At 35.0% G+C, this 20,573-nt stretch overlaps 1 protein-coding gene across 3 annotated transcripts; it reads right to left on the bottom strand.

Annotated features, from left to right (window-relative positions):
* Positions 1-4,779: 4,779 nt before the first annotated feature.
* MTRF1L (mitochondrial translation release factor 1 like) lies at positions 4,780-15,721 on the bottom strand. 3 transcript variants are annotated; one of them, XM_044674870.1, is made up of 7 exons: positions 15,442-15,721; positions 13,419-13,498; positions 11,961-12,036; positions 10,731-10,894; positions 9,384-9,501; positions 6,611-6,747; positions 4,780-5,329 (listed from the first exon to the last, which is right to left on the bottom strand). In XM_044674870.1, the coding sequence occupies exons 1-7, from the start codon at positions 15,707-15,709 to the stop codon at positions 5,129-5,131; spliced, it is 1,044 nt and encodes a 347-aa protein (XP_044530805.1). In that variant the 5' UTR covers positions 15,710-15,721; the 3' UTR covers positions 4,780-5,128. The 3 variants fall into 3 exon arrangements, with proteins under 3 accessions (XP_044530805.1, XP_044530804.1, XP_044530806.1); XM_044674869.1 differs by having other exon boundaries at positions 11,853-12,036; XM_044674871.1 differs by lacking the exon at positions 4,780-5,329 and having other exon boundaries at positions 6,655-6,832; positions 11,853-12,036.
* Between the last annotated feature and the right edge of the window lie 4,852 nt (positions 15,722-20,573).

Genomic DNA, 20,573 nt, shown 5'->3' on the forward strand with positions numbered 1-20,573 from the left:
AGGAAACAGATTCTAAGAGCATATAGCTAGTACAAGTACCAGAGCCAAAATTCAAACCTAGTTGCTAGTTCACAGAATCATGTCTTGGGTTTAGGTTAGGTTATAAGAATTAGGTGGAAGAACCCTGCTTTTCTGGGCATTGTTGGGGTTTTTGTTTGCTTAAAAATTTTTTTTTGTTTGTTTTGAGCCAGAATTCAGGAGGAGAAATATCTAGAACCAGGCTGTTGAGTGCCAGCTTTTTTCTGCTGCCCTAAACTCAGGTGACTGAGGTTTTTAGTTGCTATTTCTGCAGTGTTGTAGTTAGTGGAGAACTAACCCCCTGAACCAAGAAGGCATAGATTCAGGTCCTGACATACTTGCTGTGTGACTTGGGGCAAGTCACCTAATTGTGACCTCATTGTGCTCGACAGCTTTAAGACTATAATTTGTAGAGGAAGTTTGTTCATCCTGAAATTCCCCATAACACTAAAATCACAAGTCTGGTCTGTTCCCTGTTCCTGTAGCTAGAGTGTGCTGAAATCATCTAGGAGGCAGGCAGTAAGCATATATTAAGTACTTATTATGTGCCAGGGATTCTGTAACTGGGGATACAAAGAAAAGCAAAAAAACAGCCCTTGCTTTCAAGGAACTCATATTCTAATAGGGAGACAACATGCACACAACTGCATTTAGATGTGATCTCAAGAGGGAAGACCCTAGTATTAAGGGAGGACCTGGGAAGGGTTTTTGTAGAAGGTTAAATTTACCTGAGGAGTACTTTTATATTATATTTTCTGGGCCTCTTCCCCCCCCTCCCCACAATCAGTTAACAAGTAGTTCCACAGAAACAAAACTCCCTAAAAGCAGAGGCTGCTTAATTTTTCTTTTTTCCTCAGCACTTGGTTCTACCTTTAATTAATGCCCACTCTGCAGAACTCTTTGTTGGATTCTAGGTGTGAAGTTAGGAGATAGGAGAAATAGAAAACATGGATTCTTGACTTGAGAAATTTAAAGTTTATGACCATAGGATATACATAAAAAAACTTGAGAACTGGTCCTTAAGCATTTATTAAGGATCATTGAAGGCAGAGTGACAATGAAAGAATATTTGAGATCATATAGATTAAGCCTTGACATTTTACAGATTAGGAAACTCAGACTGAGGGATATTCATTAATTTGCCCACTGTCACAAAAATAGTAAACGGAATAGCCTGGATTCAAATCCAGACCTTCTGGCTCTGAATCTGGCTCTTTAACACTACACCATGCAGCCTCCCTTTTGTATATGATCATACAAGCATATTGCAGGAGGGCTGAAGAAACATTGAGCAAAGGGATTATGAACCCAGGGATTAATCAGCAAAGATATCATAAAAGGGCTGTTGAGAGAAACTAGGAAGAGGCTGCATTTCAGTTTGGGAAATGACCAAGTAAGAGCTAGGAAGTTATCTAAGAGTTGCCAAAGGTTGTATGCAAATTAATTTGACTTGTGTGCAGCTGGATAAGAGATGAGGTCTGAAGAATGGGAGATAACTTCAAATGGTAGGCCAGAGGCAGGTTGCATAGTGATTAAATGAATGAATGCAAAAAGGATTTTATTAAATGCTGGGGGGGGGGGGCATTCAGTCCACAATCATTTACTAGGTGCTCCTTATGTGCCAGGCATTGTGCCAAGCAATTAGAATATAAATACAAGCAAAAAAAAATAAAGCCAGCTTCTGCCCTAAGGGAGAGTTTACAGTCTAATGGGGAAGACAAAATATAAAAGGAAATGGAAAAGCAGAGGAAGAGGGAAGAAAGACAGTACTGGGCATTGGGGCATGATAAAAGTCTAGAGTGTAGCCTGGTGAGAAATGGAAGAGAAGGCTGGCCAGGGCATGCTCCTCAAACGGATTCTGAGTAGCCATCCAATGACTGATAATTGCCATGTTACTAGTTACCCTTTTCCCCCTCCAGTTTCCTGAGGTTTTACTAGTTCTAGTATTCTGATGTTAGGTATATCATATAATTTAGTGGAAAGGCCACCTCATTGAGAAGGTTGGACTAGGTAAAAGTTCTCACATATGTAAAAGTTGGATTAGGTTACATTCTGTACTAATAGGAAGAGTAAATCAATTAGTCCCCCTGGTGCCTATCTAGACTATATTTCTGGCACACTGTCCTTGCTACCTCCTGCTCTGAGCTTTTTCAGAGCTGTCCCACATCCATAAAACTAACTTACTTCCATGGACGGTATGCATGGTAGAAAGAACAGTGGATCTGAAATAAAAAGACCTTGGTTAGTGGACAATTTCTGTTCTAGATGAACAAATCTCTTTTAGAAAGTCAAAAGCAAATAGAGTGGTTAAAATCACTTCAATGTAAATGAGTTAAATATTGTGCCCAGTTCTATAAAAATACCAGAATAACATTGTCAGTTTTTTTTTCTGTAAAATTCAATCACTCATAAGTTGAAAAGCTTCTTAGAACAAAAAAATTGCATGGGCTGAAAAAACAGATGGTTATCTTTCTAAAATATTGCCATTTAGAAGTGAATTGGAAGAATTTTATGGACCATAGTGTGGAGTGTTCCAGATATAGTGACAGATACATAGGGGACTCTTGACTGCAAAAATAAGAGCTGAATGATAATTGATTACAAAACATTTTAAAGAGTGTCATTGGAGCCTTACAACAGTCTTATGCAGGAGGTACTTTTGACCTCATTTCATAGATGAGAAACCTGATCAAGATTTAGGTTTTAAACAAGGGGGTCCTGCCTCCAAGTCTAGTCCTTTGTCTATTCAACCACAGGACCACCTGTGGGGAATTGTGGAAATGAGTCTTCAATGATGAAAGGCCATTTCTTTAACAATCCTTTTATTTCATCCTACTTAACCACCTAAATCACAGCTGAATTTTTTTTCTCAGTTCCCTTAAGAAATAGTCTATATGTTGGCTTTATGTTAAAGTGGCCCTTATGGCAGCCCTGAGAACCTAGATTGTTGCATTGTTCAAATTGGCATGTTTACCAGATTTATAGGTAACAAAACAGGGAGGGATAGCTAACATATTGGGTGAGAATCAAAATTAGATTGGCTTGTGTTCAATTAAGTGAAACTTGCTAGGAATGAATTTTAATACCTTCCGGCTCTGCAAAAAACAAACAAATAAATAAATAAATAAAAATAAATCAACTCTAGGGGCAGAGTAGATACAGCACTAGGCTTGACTTAGGAGGACCTAGGTTCAAATCTAGCCTCAGACACTTATGCTACCCTGGGCAAGTCATTTAGCCCCAGTTGCCTAGTTCTTGCTGCTTTTCTATCAGAATTAGTAATAGGACAGAAAGTAAGGGTTTAGGAAAGAAAAAATTTTTTTCTTAAGTATTAGATGGGAAAGTTATGGCTTGTTTCACTGGAAAGGATCTGGAGGTGAATGGTTACTGAACTTAATAGGAATCAACAGTGGGATAGCAGAGCCCTCAAAACCAATGTAATCTTGGGGTGATTTAAGAAATTAATAAAGGTAATGATTTTACTCTATTATGGTCAAACCATAAACTTAATACTAGCTCTGGACATCACATTTTGGAAAGGACATTGATAAGCTGGAGATCTTTCCAAGAAGGGATCATTGGGTTACAGATGAGAAACCTTGAGCTCTTCCATTGGAGTCCTCTCATTTAACAGATGAGAAGGAATGCCCAGAGAGAGAAAGTGATTTGCCAGGTTCTTCAAATCCTGCATATCTCTCAAATTAATCCATGGTGAACCCTCAAAGTGGTTTAATTTGAAACCTGACTTAGTTTACCTTTAGAATTCAGTGGTTCCGAAACTTTTTTGGCCTACTGCCCCCTTTCCAGAAAAAATATTACTTAGTCCCCTGGAAATTAATTTAAAAAAAAATTTTTAATAGCAATTAATAGGAAAGATAAATGCACCTGTGGTCATCACTGCCTTCCTGGATCACTGCAGCACCCACTTTGGGAATCACTGCTCTAGATCCTAGTTAACAGGGATCCTCCTTAAAGAGATATATGAGATTATGACTTTGCTTAAGTACATTTAGTTTTTATAGGACATGTAACATTAGATTATGATTTGTAAGATGCATGGCCACAGTACTTTTTTCCTGTTGTAAAAGTCCCCTACCTTATAGTCACTAATGCTTATTCTAGTTGATTCAGCACAAGCAGCAGAGATTCAGATAATGCATTTGAGAGTGGAAGAGTGATACAGGTCCAGTTTTGATGCTGCCTCATTAATATGATTAGATCAAATGGGAGACTGGGCAGTCAGTCTGGGGACTGACATTACATTCCACTTAAACTATATGTATTTTGTATATACATAGTTATTTGCATGTTGTCTCCTCAGTTTCAGGGTAGGCGCTATTTTTACCTTTTTAAAAAGAAATTGTTATTCTTTGTATTTAGCATAGTGCTGCACATATTAAGTGCTGAACTACATAGACTTGACCCAGTTATGATTTGAAGTGGGGAGGGTACAAAGTTCCAGTGTGATAGAGGTGCATTAAGGTATAAGATGAAAAAAATTGATCCAAAGATCCAGACCCCTTCTATCCATCTCTGGGCAGAAATAGTATCTAAAAATGTACCTTTAAAAACATTTTAGGCCAATTTGTATTAGCAAATAGTTTTTCTTGTTTTAATAAGCTGAAGTTCATTAGTTTATTTTTTATATTTATCATGGATTTTAAATGACAATGCTATAAATAAAAGTTTATTACAGAAAGACATGTTGACTTGATTATGATGAAGAAAAAAGCCACAAAAAAGAAGATATTAAATCAGTTGTCTTAATATTTTAATGTAGTAGGCACTTAATATTTGTTGGTTTCATTTGAAAAAAGATAATCCATTGTAACAATAAATTTACAACCAAATTCATATTAAATGTTTTCGAGAAGTAGAATGTACGATATCTGGAAAATTGTCTGCCTTTTGACAACATAATTAACAAGAGGAACAATTTAAGAGCCCTGAAATACAGATTATTCTGGCTTCTGTTATTGTTCTAATAGATATTTACACATGAATATAATATTCAAGTGGGCATTTTAAAAAGGATTAGTCTTATATACATTAAAGGTGACCTGAAAGAAACCAATTTTGCTAAGTAATAGAACAAGATGCTTTGATGAATTTAATGTTTTTCTGAAATAACTTCTGTTATAGATTCATAATCAGCATATTCCTTTAGTGACTGTACAAGTTCATCTAGTAGATATTCTCCTAGCATGAAACTCTGGATGTCGTACAATGATTTGCTTATTCTGTGATCTGTAACCCTATTTTGTGGAAAATGGTATGTTCTTATTTTTTCGGATCTTCCTTTGGTTCCAATCTATAAAACAAAAGTTAATTAGTTTACAGTTTATAAGAGATAAATAAAATGCAATTTAACTTAATCATATCTTATTCCTCAGACTCCAACATCAATCAGATTAAAAAATAGTATCTAATAATTTAATACCTATAATAGTATTTAAATAGCATGGTGTGGTAGATGAGAAGCTTCTGATACATGTAGATATGGGACTCTATAGATAAGTCCCTCAATCTCTTAGTGCCTTAAACACGTCTCTAAGATTATAAATTGCAGGTACATGCTGATCTGCATTGGTAGATGGAATTTCCTCAGCTCTCTATCCTAATTAAACCATAAGTCAGGATAAAGAAACAACAAAAACCCCAAACCAGAGTACTTCAAAATATCTGTGCATTTATCAGTGTGATTTATTGCAATATAGATAATACTCCAGAACTGTAACCAAAAATAATCATCTAGTAAACAATGCCAGTTTTTTCCACTGGACCTATCTATACCTGAAGACTTTCTAACTTGGTAAGAACAAAGAACTTATGATCTGCTTTGGTTTAAGAAAACATTATGATGAGGCACTGAAGCATGGGGCCTTATGATAGTGATACTTGTGTTATATTATTAAAAAAATTAATTTGAGAGAGAAACAAAGTTTATGAGACATATCTATTAAGAAAGATCTTTTGTGTATTTATTTATTATGTAGTACTAGTGTTTGCTGGTCCGACATCCTACCTGACTATAATGAAGACCAGGACTGTCTTTTATCTAAATCTTCTACCTCCCTTAAAACCTAGCAATGACCTGAATACACACAACAAACAAACAAACAAATAAATATATATATTCTCAAGTGAATTTAAAGATGTAAAGAAATAACCCAAGGAGAGGTAGTCTAGTCCTTTAACTATCTGAACACTGAAGCCTTAAAATAAACATAAAGTTCAGTCCTTTGAAATGGAGTTAACAAAGCATTTTCATTTAAATTTTTATTTCTTTATATTTTCTTCTAGATCCCTTTAGAGCAACTAGGTGGAATAGTGGATAGAGTGCTAGACCTAGAGACAGAAAGACTCATCTTCCTGAGTTCAAATTTGGCCTCAGACACCTACTAGCTGTGTGACTGGGCAAGCCTCTTAACCTTATTTGCCTCAAATGGGCTGGAGAAGGAAAGGGCAAACCACTTTAGTATTTCTACCAAAAAAGCCCCATATCAGGTCACCAAGAGTTGAACACTAATGAATAATAACCACAGCAATAAGAGATCCCTTTATTTCTATTGTATTAATAAAGAAAATTTACCTGAATCTTTCTAGCACTGTATCTTTTATTTGTCTCTTCTTCCAGCTGCATGTTATACAGTTTTGCTCGTAACTTTTTCATGGCCATTTCTTTATTTTTTATTTGAGACCTCTCTTGTTGGCATTCAGTAGCAACACCTGAATAGTGTCATGAGAATGAGAGTTTTAACAGAAATCCTTCTTCATGTTTTATGCTCTCCTTTTTCTTTCTCTTCCTTTTTTTCTATTTCATAAGGGAAAAAAAGAGTGCTCTAATAAAAAAATGAAACTAAAATCATGACTTTTCAAAGGCTCACAAAATACCTTTAATCTAATTACAGAGTAAGTTCTCATTTTAGAAATTTTATCCAACAATACGCATAAATCATTTAACATAGGATATTTAATTTCCCCCACTTACGGCCATCTACCATTAATTTTTCAACCTCTTCTAGATGTTCCTCTTTGAAAACTCATCTGCCTTGTTTAATATTAACAACGATTCTCAAAAAATTAATGTACTAGGTCTATTCCATGTGATCTTATCACATAACTTCCCTCCAGAGGTACAGATTGCCATCCATTCAAATTCATTTCCTCCCCAAAAATTATCCACAGGAAGGTCAGTCAACAAGCCTTATTAATAAATAAGCATTTAGTATTTATCAGGCAAAGTGCTAAGCCATGAATACAAAGAAAGGGAAAAGCAGTTATTCCTTTCAAGGAGCCCATAGTCTTAAATGGGGAGACAACATGCAGTTATGTACAGAGTATATAGATAGTAAACTGGAAATGATCCCTGGGAAAGGCACCAAGAGTAAAGGTTGAGAAAAGACTTTTTGAGAAAGTGGGACTTGAAGGAAGCCTAATATGTTAGGAGGTAGAGATGAGGAGGGACAGAATTCCAGACATGGGAGACAGCCAGAGAAAATGCCAAGAATCAGTTGATGAGAGTGTCATGTTCAAAGACAAGCAAATTACTCTTACATTTCCCAAATGTACCCACTTTTTTCTTTCTCAATTTCAGGCCCAACTCATTGTCCACTTGCACTATTTTTCCTAGAAATGTTTAATGTCAGATATATTCAAGATGTTATCCAGTCAACTGCATATTACAATTTGGGCTAGTAACTGCCTTTTCTTGCATGAATAGTTAGGCTGAACTCTTCAAAGATTTTTAATAACATTTCAAAGGCTCTATAGTGTTCTAGGGTTTGGCACAATCAACATAAGATTGCAATCAGCACAAAAATTGCAAATAAGCATTTGAAGGAATTCACCCTTGTCATTCTTTATAAAGAATTTCTCTTCAACTTGCATTCTGGGTTGTGCCTACTCCAGGAAGGTGACCAGCACCTTTGGTGAGTATTTGTCTTACCATTTCTCGGTCTAATTTGATATTAGTAATCATTGGGACATCAATTATCTCTGTTTATTAAAACATTTTGTATGATCTCTATGCATAGATAATACTACTACAAGAAAGCCTCTAAGACTGCATTTTGTTGTACTGAATCAAGTATATTTTTAGAGTTGAACATTTAGTACAATGCGATCTTGTATACTTTGCACCTTTCAGTCAAATATGTGACCATCAAAGATGTTCTTTACCCCAGCTAAAATAGACAATCTAAGTTACTTAATAGGTGCATTCCTTGGGACTTTAATTCAGAAGTTTATTTCAGGAATAAACTTTGAAGACATGAAAGGAAAAATGAAAACAGATTAACTTTTCAGTACTGGTATTAAACATTGCAGAAAAACTTGTTTCCAGAGAAGTACTGTACTAAAACTATTAGACTAAGAATTCTAAAGGTAACTGAATTATCAGGGCATGCAAGGGTACTATGTCACTGAGTTCAGCTTATACCAAAAGATTTAAAAAAATTTTGTTTGCAGAAGGTGGAAAACAGTTTCAAGTATTCACCTAGGCATATAAAAACTAAAAGCTGATGTCAGAAAAAATAAGAATATCTCTTCAGATTCATTACCTGTCTATTGCTTTTAACAACTGCAGCCTACTAGGTGGGAAACTTAAAAAAGAAAAATGCATTTATTCAAATTTGGGATGAGGAGGTAGAGGAGAGTATAGAAAAATATATCAGGAGAAAACTACCAGTAAATATAATTACTTAAAATCAGGAATCAATCTTTTGAAACATGGATAGAATTTCAACAATGTTGAACCACTTTCCATCAGGGCAACTGGAAAAACTTTACCTAATATTCCATTCCTACGTAGCTCACCTCTATTTCCTATTCCTTTATAACACTTTGATTTCAATACCAATCAATTTTAAGCATGTTTGGATGCACAAATTATCCTGCTTTAAGTCATGTAAAAACCAGTATAAAATTTATAATATTATCAAAAATATTAATTTCATCCTACCTGTCCAGATTCTTAGAGAATTTTGTGAAGATGAAGCAATTACTCTATGAAGAGTGTTTTTCACATAATAAAAAAATATGTATATATAACTTTTGAGGATATTACCTGAAGAACTAGAACTACTCAGCTATTCAACTAATATTCTCTAATAGAGAGGTCTCTTAAACTTGGATACCTACAGTATTAGCCTGAGGTGTTTCAGTCTTCAGAACAAGTTTCAAGGCCAATGAATATATAGTAGCTCTGCCTACATATTAACTGATTCTTTATTCAAAGGTTCTTCAGTAATTTCTTTATTCAACAACTAAAGATCTATTTTATTATTAGGAAGAAAAATGTCGACATTATGACATTCAATTGAGCTTATGTAGTTCCTGTCAATTTCTGTTAGAAAATCAAGTACCTGTTGGAAGATGAACTATTCGGACAGCACTGTCAGTAGTGTTCACATGCTGACCCCCAGCTCCACTAGCTCGCTTAGTTTCAATTCGTAACTCTTTTGGATTGATGACCAGATTAATCTTTGTGAGAGAAAGAAATAGGATTAAAAATAATTTCATACACATATACATTTGTGTATGATTATTTGTATAAAGCTAAGAATAATATCAACCTATAATGCATCTGACATTCTCTAGTAGGTGTCAAGAGACAGAGATTTATTTATATCAAAAAGGTAACAAAGTGCTTTGCAAACCATATTATTCAAAAGGATGCTGGTCAAAACTTTGTTCAAATATTTTTTAATCCTCAAAATAGGGGTTCCTTGGAAATTAGCAAACTTCCATTTTACAAAGCCTATAATAAAAAGGTTATAGGAGGAAAAACTTATTGGCTAAAACCATTTTTATGGAATATCTCAAAATTCAGCACACATGGTTGTCCTTTATATTTGAAGATGGCCAAAAGGACACTGCTGGGTAATGTCTTGACTTGTACAAAATTTAGATTTAAGTGAGGCAGAGTGCAAAGTCTTTGGCCTAATATATATAATATACAAGTTGAATAAGCATTGAATTGGTTGAATTCCTGAAGTCTGGGATCAGTTTTCCAAACTGTAAATTGAGAAGGTTAGACTACACCAGAGGTTCAGTGCAGTCTGAACCAGACTAAAATGTAATTGGAAAATATTAACAAAACAAAACATGTTAATATATAATTTTCTAAGTTAACATGCAGCCTACAGGGATCCTCTGTACATTTTCATGACTGATTTCTATTCAGATTTGAAACCATTGACTTAAGTGGTCTCTTGAGGTTTTTTTCAGCTTTTAAGTCTATGATCCTATGATCATTGTTTAGGAATCTCCACTATATTCCCTTTTGGAAAAGGATTGGATTATTCATGTGAATAATAACAAAAACAGCTTATATTTGTTCTGTACCTTCTGGATTAGGTTTTTATTTTAAAGAGTTTTAGATAAAATATGAAAATTTTACTTGTTGAAAGGTTAGGTTACTTTGGACTCCATCTCATGTAATATAGTTTTCAAAATTCCAAGATATTATAAAGTGATCTTACCAGTAAAAGCTAAGGATCTCAGGTATAGTATTTACAGCAAGAGAGCTAAAATATATTTTTTAATAATTTACAACAGTTACCTAAGGATAAGAGGTGTACAAAACAATTATAAATAATTATCTTTCCTTACAACTCAAAGTGAAGACAGGATCTCTCAAAACCAATTATGTCTAATGAGAAAAGAACTATAGAATGATTCTAAGAATAACTGGAAATATTCCTGCTTACTTCAGTAGGCTGGGGCAATATTGCTACAGTCATTGTGCTGGTGTGCATACGGCCTTGCTTTTCAGTCTTTGGCACTCGTTGTACTCGATGCACACCTCCTTCAAACTTCATGTGCCTATAAGCTTCTGGTCCCCCAATGCTGGCAGATGCATGTCTTAGGCCACCTTATAGAATAGAAGAAGCACAATTATTATTCATTACTGCTATCTACAAAGACTAATCTAACTTCCACTATCTTTAAATATAATTCGCACCATAACAAAAAGAATGTAAAAATTCAAATTTTGTAGACACTATTAGTTTATTCTATTTCCTCAGCTAATCAGTAATACTTCAACATTCCTAAATAAACCTAAGTTATTCTGTACAATGCCCCCTGTTAGGTGCAAGGAAATGTAAAAATTTAAATAACATATGCTTCCTGTCCCTCCACCTCCCTTTTTTTATAATTCATTTAAAAAAATAGCCTATATGTGCATTTTTGTTCCTCCTCTCCAAAATTTTTTCTTAAAAACAAAAATGTACACTTTCATAGCACTTTAAACAAAGTGCTCTCTTCACAAAGAATCTGTAAAGTATAAGATTTACTTTCATTTTAAAGGTAAACAAACAGACTGTTATTATTAAAAATGATGAGGGCCGAGATCAAAAGGGAGAATAGTATTTTAATAAAAGCCATGCAGATAGAGATAAACTGACCATGCGCCTGTAAGAAAAACCTATTCCAATCTCACCTCAACCATTTACCTTCCTCTCTCCTCGAGCTCAGGTAACTAAAGAGGAAGTTCCAAGTCACTACCCCCTACTTAAAACAGTCCTCACCTTTAATACATCATCCAAAACAGGAAACCCATGAAACCCTTTGGACCACGGGAAATGTAGTTTTTAAGGACCCCCACTGGTCCACAGAAGTTTGTCAAACACTATATTGAGGTTCAATCCTTCCAAATAGAACCCCAGGTGATTTTAACTAACACAAGGCTCAGAGGAAAGGAGACATGTCACTCTCACAGCTAGTTTCAGAGACAAGACTGGGACCCACATATATCTCCAAGTCCAATGCTTTTTATCTGGATAATAAAATCATCTTAAATTCTAAGTGGATGATATGGTAATACTGACCTATTTCGCTGGGAAAATATTCTAGTATTTCAAAATGCCATTTTTTATATGCAGCATATCGCTTATACATATCAAACATCTCTGCAGTAAACAACATAGCTTCTTGACCCCCAACTCCAGCAGTTAATTCCAGTATTAAATCATTTTCATCTGTTTCTTCTGAGGGAATCAAGAGTAGGATTATCTGTAAAAACAAAAATTCCAACCTTCATATTTAAGATAGGCCCTTTGGCAGATAGGGACGATGTAAATGTTAAACCTAACGATGCTATTCCAGATATATATATGACAAACAATACAACATGACATAAAGATTAAAATTTTTACATAACTACTAAGAAGCAATAGAAAGAACACTTGATTTGACATAGTTCTACATTTCAGGGATAGTAGTCAGCTATTCCCAGTCAGCTTTTAGGATCAGGGTTCTGAGCTCCTCTGCAGGAGTAGGAGTTTCACAGATATAGAACAGTGCATATATTTTTAGATTTTTTTAACGTGCTACTTTTGATGACTGTTTTGACTCTTCTTTTTAGTACCAAAAAAATGTTATTTTTAAAAATGCCTATTGTCCAAACTATAGTACACAATTAAATAGACAACCCAGAGCTATTGCATTACTACATATATCTTTATTCACTGCAATTAGTGAACTAAGTCCAAAACTGAATAGGAGAAAGGGGGTTGAATTGGGAAACTGTCCAATGACTTTATTAATACCAAAATTTCTCCCTGAAACAAACTGAAAAACTCCAAAATTTATAACACCAGTATTCTTTTGGTAATAATATATGGTTGAGAGTCATAGAATGCCACAAGATCTAAAGAATTACATCTGTGAGTCAACCAAAGGGCAAGAGAGGCACATAGTAGATAAGAATAGGTCGTAATGTATACGTGAACAAAGAACAATTCTATAAAAGAACCAGCATATTACTTAGTTATAAATGTGAAAAGAAGGTAGACTGGCTATGCAGTGAAAATGTTTCCTTCAAGTCCCATCTGCAAAAAACCTTTCCTTTTGTCTTCCTTAATATTAGTATCTTCCCTCTAAGATTTTTCTGATATGTAACTTGTTTTCTTGTATATATCTTGTTTGTACATAGCTGTTTGTCTCTATTAGGATTTGAGCTCTTTCAGAGTAGGTATTGTTTGATTTTTGCCTTTCTTTGTATCCGTACTGCTTAGCCATACCTAGAATATAGTAGGCACTTAAACATTGTTGGTTTGACTTATAGCCTGTACAGATACTCCATTAGTATCTATGCAATCAAAAGATCTAAAGGAAATCCCCAAACACAGAGGGGACCCCTTCTGTGCCATTTACAGAAAGAGATGAGTAAGAGTCCCACAGGAAAAGATATGGATAAGATGTAATGTCCGCTATTTCCTCTCACTGATGTAACTGGATTCCTCTAAATATTGAAACTTCAGGAAAGAGCTACAAGCCAGTATCACTTCAGTATTAACTTATGTGATTATGAAAATTTCTTTCTAGGGCAGGAAGTTAAAAAAGCCCCCAAATGCTTTTTCTAATACACCACTTACTTTTCAAAAGTACAATACCTTTTGCTTCAATTTAGTTAATTCTTTCTGACAAGAAATTATTTCATTTTCTGCAAGTTTCCTTAGGTCTTCATTCTCATCTAGGAAAGCAAATGTTTAAATTTACACAATTTTAAGTAACACATTTTAAGAAAACAGTTGAAATTTTGTGTAGAAAAAATAATATACACTTTTATTAATTTTCCTTTTCCAGCAAATACCTGTTAATTTTCCAATATACTTGTAAAGATATTTAAATTGAGGGAAACCTTTATTTTAGAGACTATTTATTGATTAATTCTCCGTAGCCTTTAGAGGTAATCTTCTCAAAAATTATACCTAGCTGTTTTCATTATCTAAAAACACTCTTCATAGCAAACATTTGCTTCATCCGAATTCTTTGGGCAACTGAATAGTTAGAAATGGAAACTTTCAGATAATCTAAGATATGTTTTATTTGACAACTTATAGTAGAGTTATCAAGTCATATTTTAAAAAAATTTAAAAATTTATTTTATTAAGTATGTATGTATGCATGTGTCTATATGTACACACACAACACACACACTCTCTAAACTTCTGTTTTAGAATGGATATTAAGTATGGGTTGCAAGGCAGAAAAGTAGTAAGGAGTAGGCAACTGGGGTTAAGTGACTTGCAAAGCTCACACAGCCAAGAAGTATATGAACACCAGATATGAACCGAGACTATCTCTAGGTCTGGCTGCTCTGACAACTGAGCTACCTAGCTGCCTCTATTTTGTTAATATTTCCCAATTACGCATACATTTTTTAACAATTATTTTTAATAATTTTGAGTTCCAAATTCTCTACCTTCCCTCCACTCAATCATTCCATAAGGAATATTAAATATACATGTGAAGTCATGCAAAACATATTTCCATATTAGTCATTCTATAAAAGTAAACACAAAAAACCCCAAGAAAAATAATGTAAAAAAAGTATCAAGTCTTATTTTTAAAAGTGCTTCTTCATGAAGAAAATTCAAAAATGTTCATATTACTAGTGACTGCACTGATTAATTCATTTATTGTTCATCTCTTAACAAGTTTGTTTTCACTGGGAGTAGTTCTCTAGGGGGTCAGCTGGGAGTACAAAAAAGTTAGGTGACCCTCATTTTGCAAAGTGAAAAGAAGCAATCAAGGAGCAAGCAAAAATTAGATATGCATTGCTAAACACTGCCCTCAAGATATATAACATGCTATCATGTATTATAATTACATGCTATAAAAAGGGTATGAGTGCTAAAGGAGTTCACGGACAACAGAAAATGTGTCTGTTTCCAGTCGCTAAAAAAAGCTTCACTAGACGGAAACATTTCAGTTAAAAGATTATAGGTTAGTTGTATTTTGATAGGCAGAAGTGGTAGTGAAATTCTAAGGGGAAAAAAATGCCACAAACAATAATGTCCTAGAATGGAAAAATGTTCAGAGAATGGCTGGAATATGGAGTAGGGTCAGTATAGTTTGGTGGAAAGACCAATGGACTACGCAGGAAAACTTCAGCTCTAATTCTAGCTTCATTACTAACTTAGTTGTGAGACTATAATGAATAGTGACAACCTTAATGAGGTTCAGTGTCCTCTTCTATAGAGTGAGTGTGGGTGGATGGCTGTAACGCTAAAAATAAATGCTATATAAGGTGTCAGACACTATCATCCTGCCAAATATTTTTGCTTAATTATTTCTTACTTACCCCAAGGAGGATTCAATACCGAAATGACTGGTGTAACGACAAAAGCACTAATACACGTATTAAGAAAAAATAAAAAGAACGGTTTTGCGAACCGTGATCTTAAGATACAACAGGTGAAAATGAAAGTGGGATGTAGATCTAGGACACAGGAGAGGGGTTAACCTATGACCCATACCAGCAACTGGAGTCATCCCCAACTTTTAAAGTCACCAGAACCAGCAGTTTCGTCACGGGCCGAGGGAGGGGACAGAGACGAATTCTCTAGAAACCCTTCCGGGGCACCGAACAGATTCCGGCCGCTGCACGCTTCCCTCTTCCCGCACCCTTACCCTCCAGCAGCCGCTCTGTCTCCTGCAGTTCCTGCTCCTTTTCTCTCAGTTTCTTGGCCGCCATCGCCAACTCTGGCTTCTTGGCTCCGGAATGGGCCTGGACTCCGGGCCCTGTCAGGCGTTCGAGAAAACTCCTCATGGCTCCGCCGCTGGAGAACAACTCTTCCAGCTGGGGGCTGCCAGAGCTCGCAGGACGACGAGGGGTCCTAACTAGGGCTGCTCCGGCCCTCAGGGAACGAGCGGAGCGAAGGAGCTGGAGCGACCGCATAATTGCACTGATAGACCGGAAACAATCTTTAATTCTGAAATTCCGGGGGCATCTGCCAACTCTCGCGAGAAGGGGTGGAGCTTGGGGGCCAGCTAAACGTGCTCCCGGAGGTTTGACTCGAGTTGAGTAGCTACACGTGGTTTAAAGGGCTCTTTTCATTCCTCCAAGCCTAGAGCCGGAAAGTACGCTGTCAAGTTTAGGGCGATAAGATTGGCTGTCGCTAGCAGGAGGGGGCGTGGTTAAAAGTTGCAGCTGATTTTGACAGAGGGCGTGGCTAAGCTACACGTGGAAGCGTGACCTGTGGTCTGGCCCCCCCGTCCCAGCTGAGCTTGGGAAACCTAGGCACCGCCTCCAAAGCACGTGCTCTTTTGTCCAGGCTGTGCACCAACTTCTGGACTGCGGGAGGCTTCATTTAAAGATCTTCTGGGCTGGCTCCAGGAAAAGATTAGCCCTACTTTGCCAGAAGAGGGCGTTGAAACAAAGGGAGCGGTAGGAAAGTAAAAACTGCGTCCTCAAGCTTTATGTTTGAACCGGTCTCTGCATCTTGTTTTCGTGCAGGGCGGCCTCTACTTTATTCTCCTTAGATTTGCGGGATTAGTATATTCCTAGTAATTTATCTCTACTGTAATCCCTGACTGAGAGTCCTCCATTTATAATCTCCACCTTTCTTCCTTCTCTAACTACGAAATGCGATTGGAAGCGGTGGCATTTGCACACTAGATTTCTTCTCTCCATACATTCATTCATTGACTTGTTACCATGTGTGATGATGTAATCTATGAGGAAAACCGATAGGGAAGGCATTCTTATTCTGTATTTCTTATAAAGCAGCTATGAAAGTGCTTTCGTGACGTCTAGTTCCTTCAAAATTCTTTTTCCAACCCAATATCAGTTCCTTAGGCTTTCCCCTCACTCTCAACTTCATCCTCATCTCTACTCCCTTACTCTCAGATTGCATCTTTCACGTATCACAAATTTCCTACCCCCAACTTTTTTTTTTTTTTAAGTTGATGCTGTTAACTGAACAGATGTGGCAACAAATTTACAGCCACACGTGTCCTCCGTTTTAAGTATATTTTGCTTTCTTAGCCGTCCTTTCTCTGTTTTTCTGTCCCTAAACATGCATTCATACACACACACAATACATACGCTCTTGGAAGATCTTAGTAACTTTTCAAGTAAGCTCCCCTCACAGGAAATAAGACACAAAATATTCTAAGGGTAGTAGGGCTAGTCATCCTTGCAGACTTATCCCCAACCACTACTACCTCACTGATCCCTCAGTCATTTGAGCCCCATTCATAAGAACTAACTGGTGTGTTCCGAATGTTACACATTGATACTTCAAAACAATACTTTTAAATAATAACTAATAAAAATCACGGTAAAAATATAAGGTTCAAAGGATCCTTAACTCAGAACCAAAACCATTCTACAGGATGAATGTTTAGCCCATTTAAAATAATTCCTGAAATTGTGCGTGGGCTACGGGGTGGGGTGGGGGTGGTTTGGGGCAGAGGAAAAGAACATGAAACATGTAACTATGAGAAAATATTCAAAATTTAAAAATTAAAAATAAAATAAAATAATTCCCGAGAGATATTGCAACCTTTATTCTTGATTCACCCTCCCCTTCTCCCATGTCAGTTTACAAAAAGCAAGTGGAAATTCCAGGTCAAATAATTCTGGCCTGATGTCCAGTTGATAAATGCAAATAAATTTTTGATGCTTGATTTATTCACCTAATTTCTTTAGTCTTTATTTTGCATGGATAGACAGTTTTTTCTATCTCATGAAGTCTTTACATTTTAAGATTGTATTTGAAACCCACTTCCTCTTTTGTGGAGCCTCAGTAAAATTGGACAATCATCCTTTCCTTATAGTAAGCTCAGATGTCCATCCTCTAATCTTAGGGTTAATTGAACATAGCATCTTTATTAATGATGTTTTAACTCCACAGGATAAAACTCTCAGCTGAAATCTCAAAACATAAGTCATTTAAAGAATATACTTTATTATATTATAAAAGGTGCAAAATTGTAGTAAGCAATAACCTTATGATACAGCCATTGAAAAGAATCCAGTCAGAATCAATCTTTTTTCCCCTCAGATGCATATAGTAATTAAGTAACAATTCATTAAGACTACTTTTTAGTACTAAATTTGAACACCAATGGGAAAATGGTAAATTCTCTAAGGATACATTATCAATTATTTATAATTTCAAAACCTTTTAATAAAATCAATATAATGCATATGCATTTTACAATATCATCTGTTTCAACAGTATAGTCAGAAAGGAAAACATTATTAGGGTTTTTTTTCTACTTTGAAAACTCAAAGAAAAATATTTAATTTTTGAACAAGATTTAGAATTTTTCACATTAATGTCATGCTCAAATTCTATTACATTTTTAAAAAATCTGGTCAGTATAGAGTCCCTGCAGTTCATCTGGCTTTGCAAAAGAGCCTAGAATGCTGCCTATTAATTTGTATTCATGCATTCAAAACTTCTTAATGGTCCACTGATCTGCCAGTGAAATCTATCAACTTAAAGACAGATAATGATGAGCATGGTAATTTAAAAAACTGCACAAATGTTAAATATTAATAATTTTACAAGACCAAATGCTTTGGAGTTCTTATTAACATTTGTTAAAATTGATCAGAGAGCCTAAAATTGTACATAAGTTGACTTTAAAATTGTGACAAGTGGGTAAAAGCCACAACAATTGAAAATTAAAACATACATGGATTTCAGTGTTCAGTGAAGGACAAAAAAGAACATTATTCAATAAAAAGGGTATAACCAACTATAATTCGATAGAGAAGAATCTAAGGGAATCTCAAAAGATAAGGGTTAGGTCCAGGTCATTATTACCTAAGTAAATTGTAAAATGAAGATAATTATTCTGACAATTAAAGCAGTAACAATGACAAAAACACTTTCACTTCAATTATCTGAACATTCATGGTGAAATTTTTATTTTAGGCATCAATTATGTACTTTACTTTTCAAGATCTCACTCTGAATTTCAGTATATTTGGTTTAGCACATTGTATTCATTCTTTAAACATGAGTTTGTGACTATTGAGATAAAGAATTTAGGTATTTTCCAACATTTACTGCAAGTTAATACTAAAGTTAATACTAAGTGATTATTCCTCCGATATTGCCTTTTTGTTAAGTTTCTCTTACTATATACAACTGTCAAAATTCCTTAAAGTTCCAACTTAAAAGTACTTTCAGTTTTAATTCAGTTCTCTGAGTTAAAATACTTGATGCTTACTCTTTTCTATAACTTAGATTATGGTTTTTATATCAATCAACAAGTATTTAAGTACTTTCTATATACACCAGGCACTGGTCTTTGGGGAAAATGATTTTACACTAGTTTCTTGTTTTGCCTTTTAAAAAAAAAATTGTGCAGGTTTACTTTGTTCCATTTTCTAGCCTCATTGCAAGTATTTTTATCACCTTTACACTCCCTTTTAAGTATTTAATAGGCTGAGCCATGAAATAAAAAAAATGTTTCCAGGAATTATGAGTTTTGTGCCTTATAGTAGATTGAAAATACATATTTAAACAAAAGTGATCAAGGGAAAGACATATTGATATATCTTGAAAGAAGCACCTTTTTTTTTTTTTTGGCCACACAATTTTAAATTCCAGCATTTTTTAAATGCATACTTCATTTGAGAAGATAGGTAAACTGTATCTTCTTTTGCAATAAGAAAGCCCAGTGCATCTTTGTAGCTTTCTTTTTGCACTTTCCCATTCTATTTTGCTTTATATATTGATTTGTAAAAGTTTAATATCCCTTATGAGAGTCCCTAAGTGCAAGAATGAGTTGTCTCATTTATTTTTTGTATCTCCTGTCAACCAACATAGTACCTTAAATTCATTAGGTAAGCAATAAATATTTGTAGAATGAATGTGGTTTATTTGTTTTAAAGTAGGAATGCCCTGTTAGAAGTAACTTTAAGGTCACAGTTTAAGTATGCAGATTTTTGGAACACAAAGGATAATGTGTGGACGTAGTGAGGAAAGACTAACAGGTGCTACACCTAACAACTGTTTCTAGAAATCTGTTTACTTTTTGTGGCTAGTTTGAATGTCCTCTTCTTTTGCTAATAATCTCTTTAAAGATATTTGGCAAGATTTTTTTTTGCACCCACCCTTCTCTAGATCTTTCTTTTTTTTGAAACCTGGCCTGAGTAAATCCATTCTCTTAGAATGAACAAGAAGATACCTTTCCTATACACTATTTTGTTCCTCCTTTATCCCTCCAGTAATATTGTTACAGCCAAAGTTCTAAAAAAGGTTATGATTTTTGTTATAGTACAATATTATATTCTATTTAACTAATATTCAGTGTTGTAGCAACTAAGACAGAAAGGTCAAAAAAATTTTTAATAGACTTCCTCACTAGAACATTTGTTTTTCATATATATGGTTGGGAGTGACATTGTGGCCCAATAGAATTATTTGGAGAAAAAAATAATTTTTTATAGGTTAAGATTGCCAGTGTTCTTAAAAAAACAAAACCAAAAACTACCACCAACCAAGGGAAACATAAATTATATTCTTGACTAATTCTTGGAAGGCAATTAATATGAGCCAGTTAACATTTTTGAAAAAATTCTCCCTTGCTCCCAAATTGTATCTGGTATTCAACACACTGTGGAAAACAACTCAATTGTTCCTTGAAGGGATTCTGATTGATGTTTCTTGAAAATGTTAGGAGACATTTTCAAAAGGAGTCTCTGGAAAAAAACAAAAATGAAAATTCTTTACTATTTTCCAGTCTTCACAGTGGCCTAAACCACTTTATATTTTGCAGTGCAATAGAATAAAACACTG

The sequence above is a fragment of the Gracilinanus agilis genome, chromosome 4 (genome assembly GCF_016433145.1).
Source record: "Gracilinanus agilis isolate LMUSP501 chromosome 4, AgileGrace, whole genome shotgun sequence".
In the NCBI taxonomy this organism is placed as follows: domain Eukaryota; kingdom Metazoa; phylum Chordata; class Mammalia; order Didelphimorphia; family Didelphidae; genus Gracilinanus; species Gracilinanus agilis.

Coding starts and splice junctions, on each gene's coding strand:
- MTRF1L (XM_044674869.1), bottom strand. CDS start 15,709: ATGCGGTCGCTCCAGCTCCTTCGCTCCGCTCGTTCCCTGAGGGCCGGA. Junction 12,037..13,418: donor TAACTAAATTGAAGCAAAAG/GTATTGTACTTT, acceptor TTGTTTTTACAG/ATAATCCTACTCTTGATTCC. Junction 5,330..6,610: donor ACAGTGCTAGAAAGATTCAG/GTAAATTTTCTT, acceptor TTTGTTTTATAG/ATTGGAACCAAAGGAAGATC.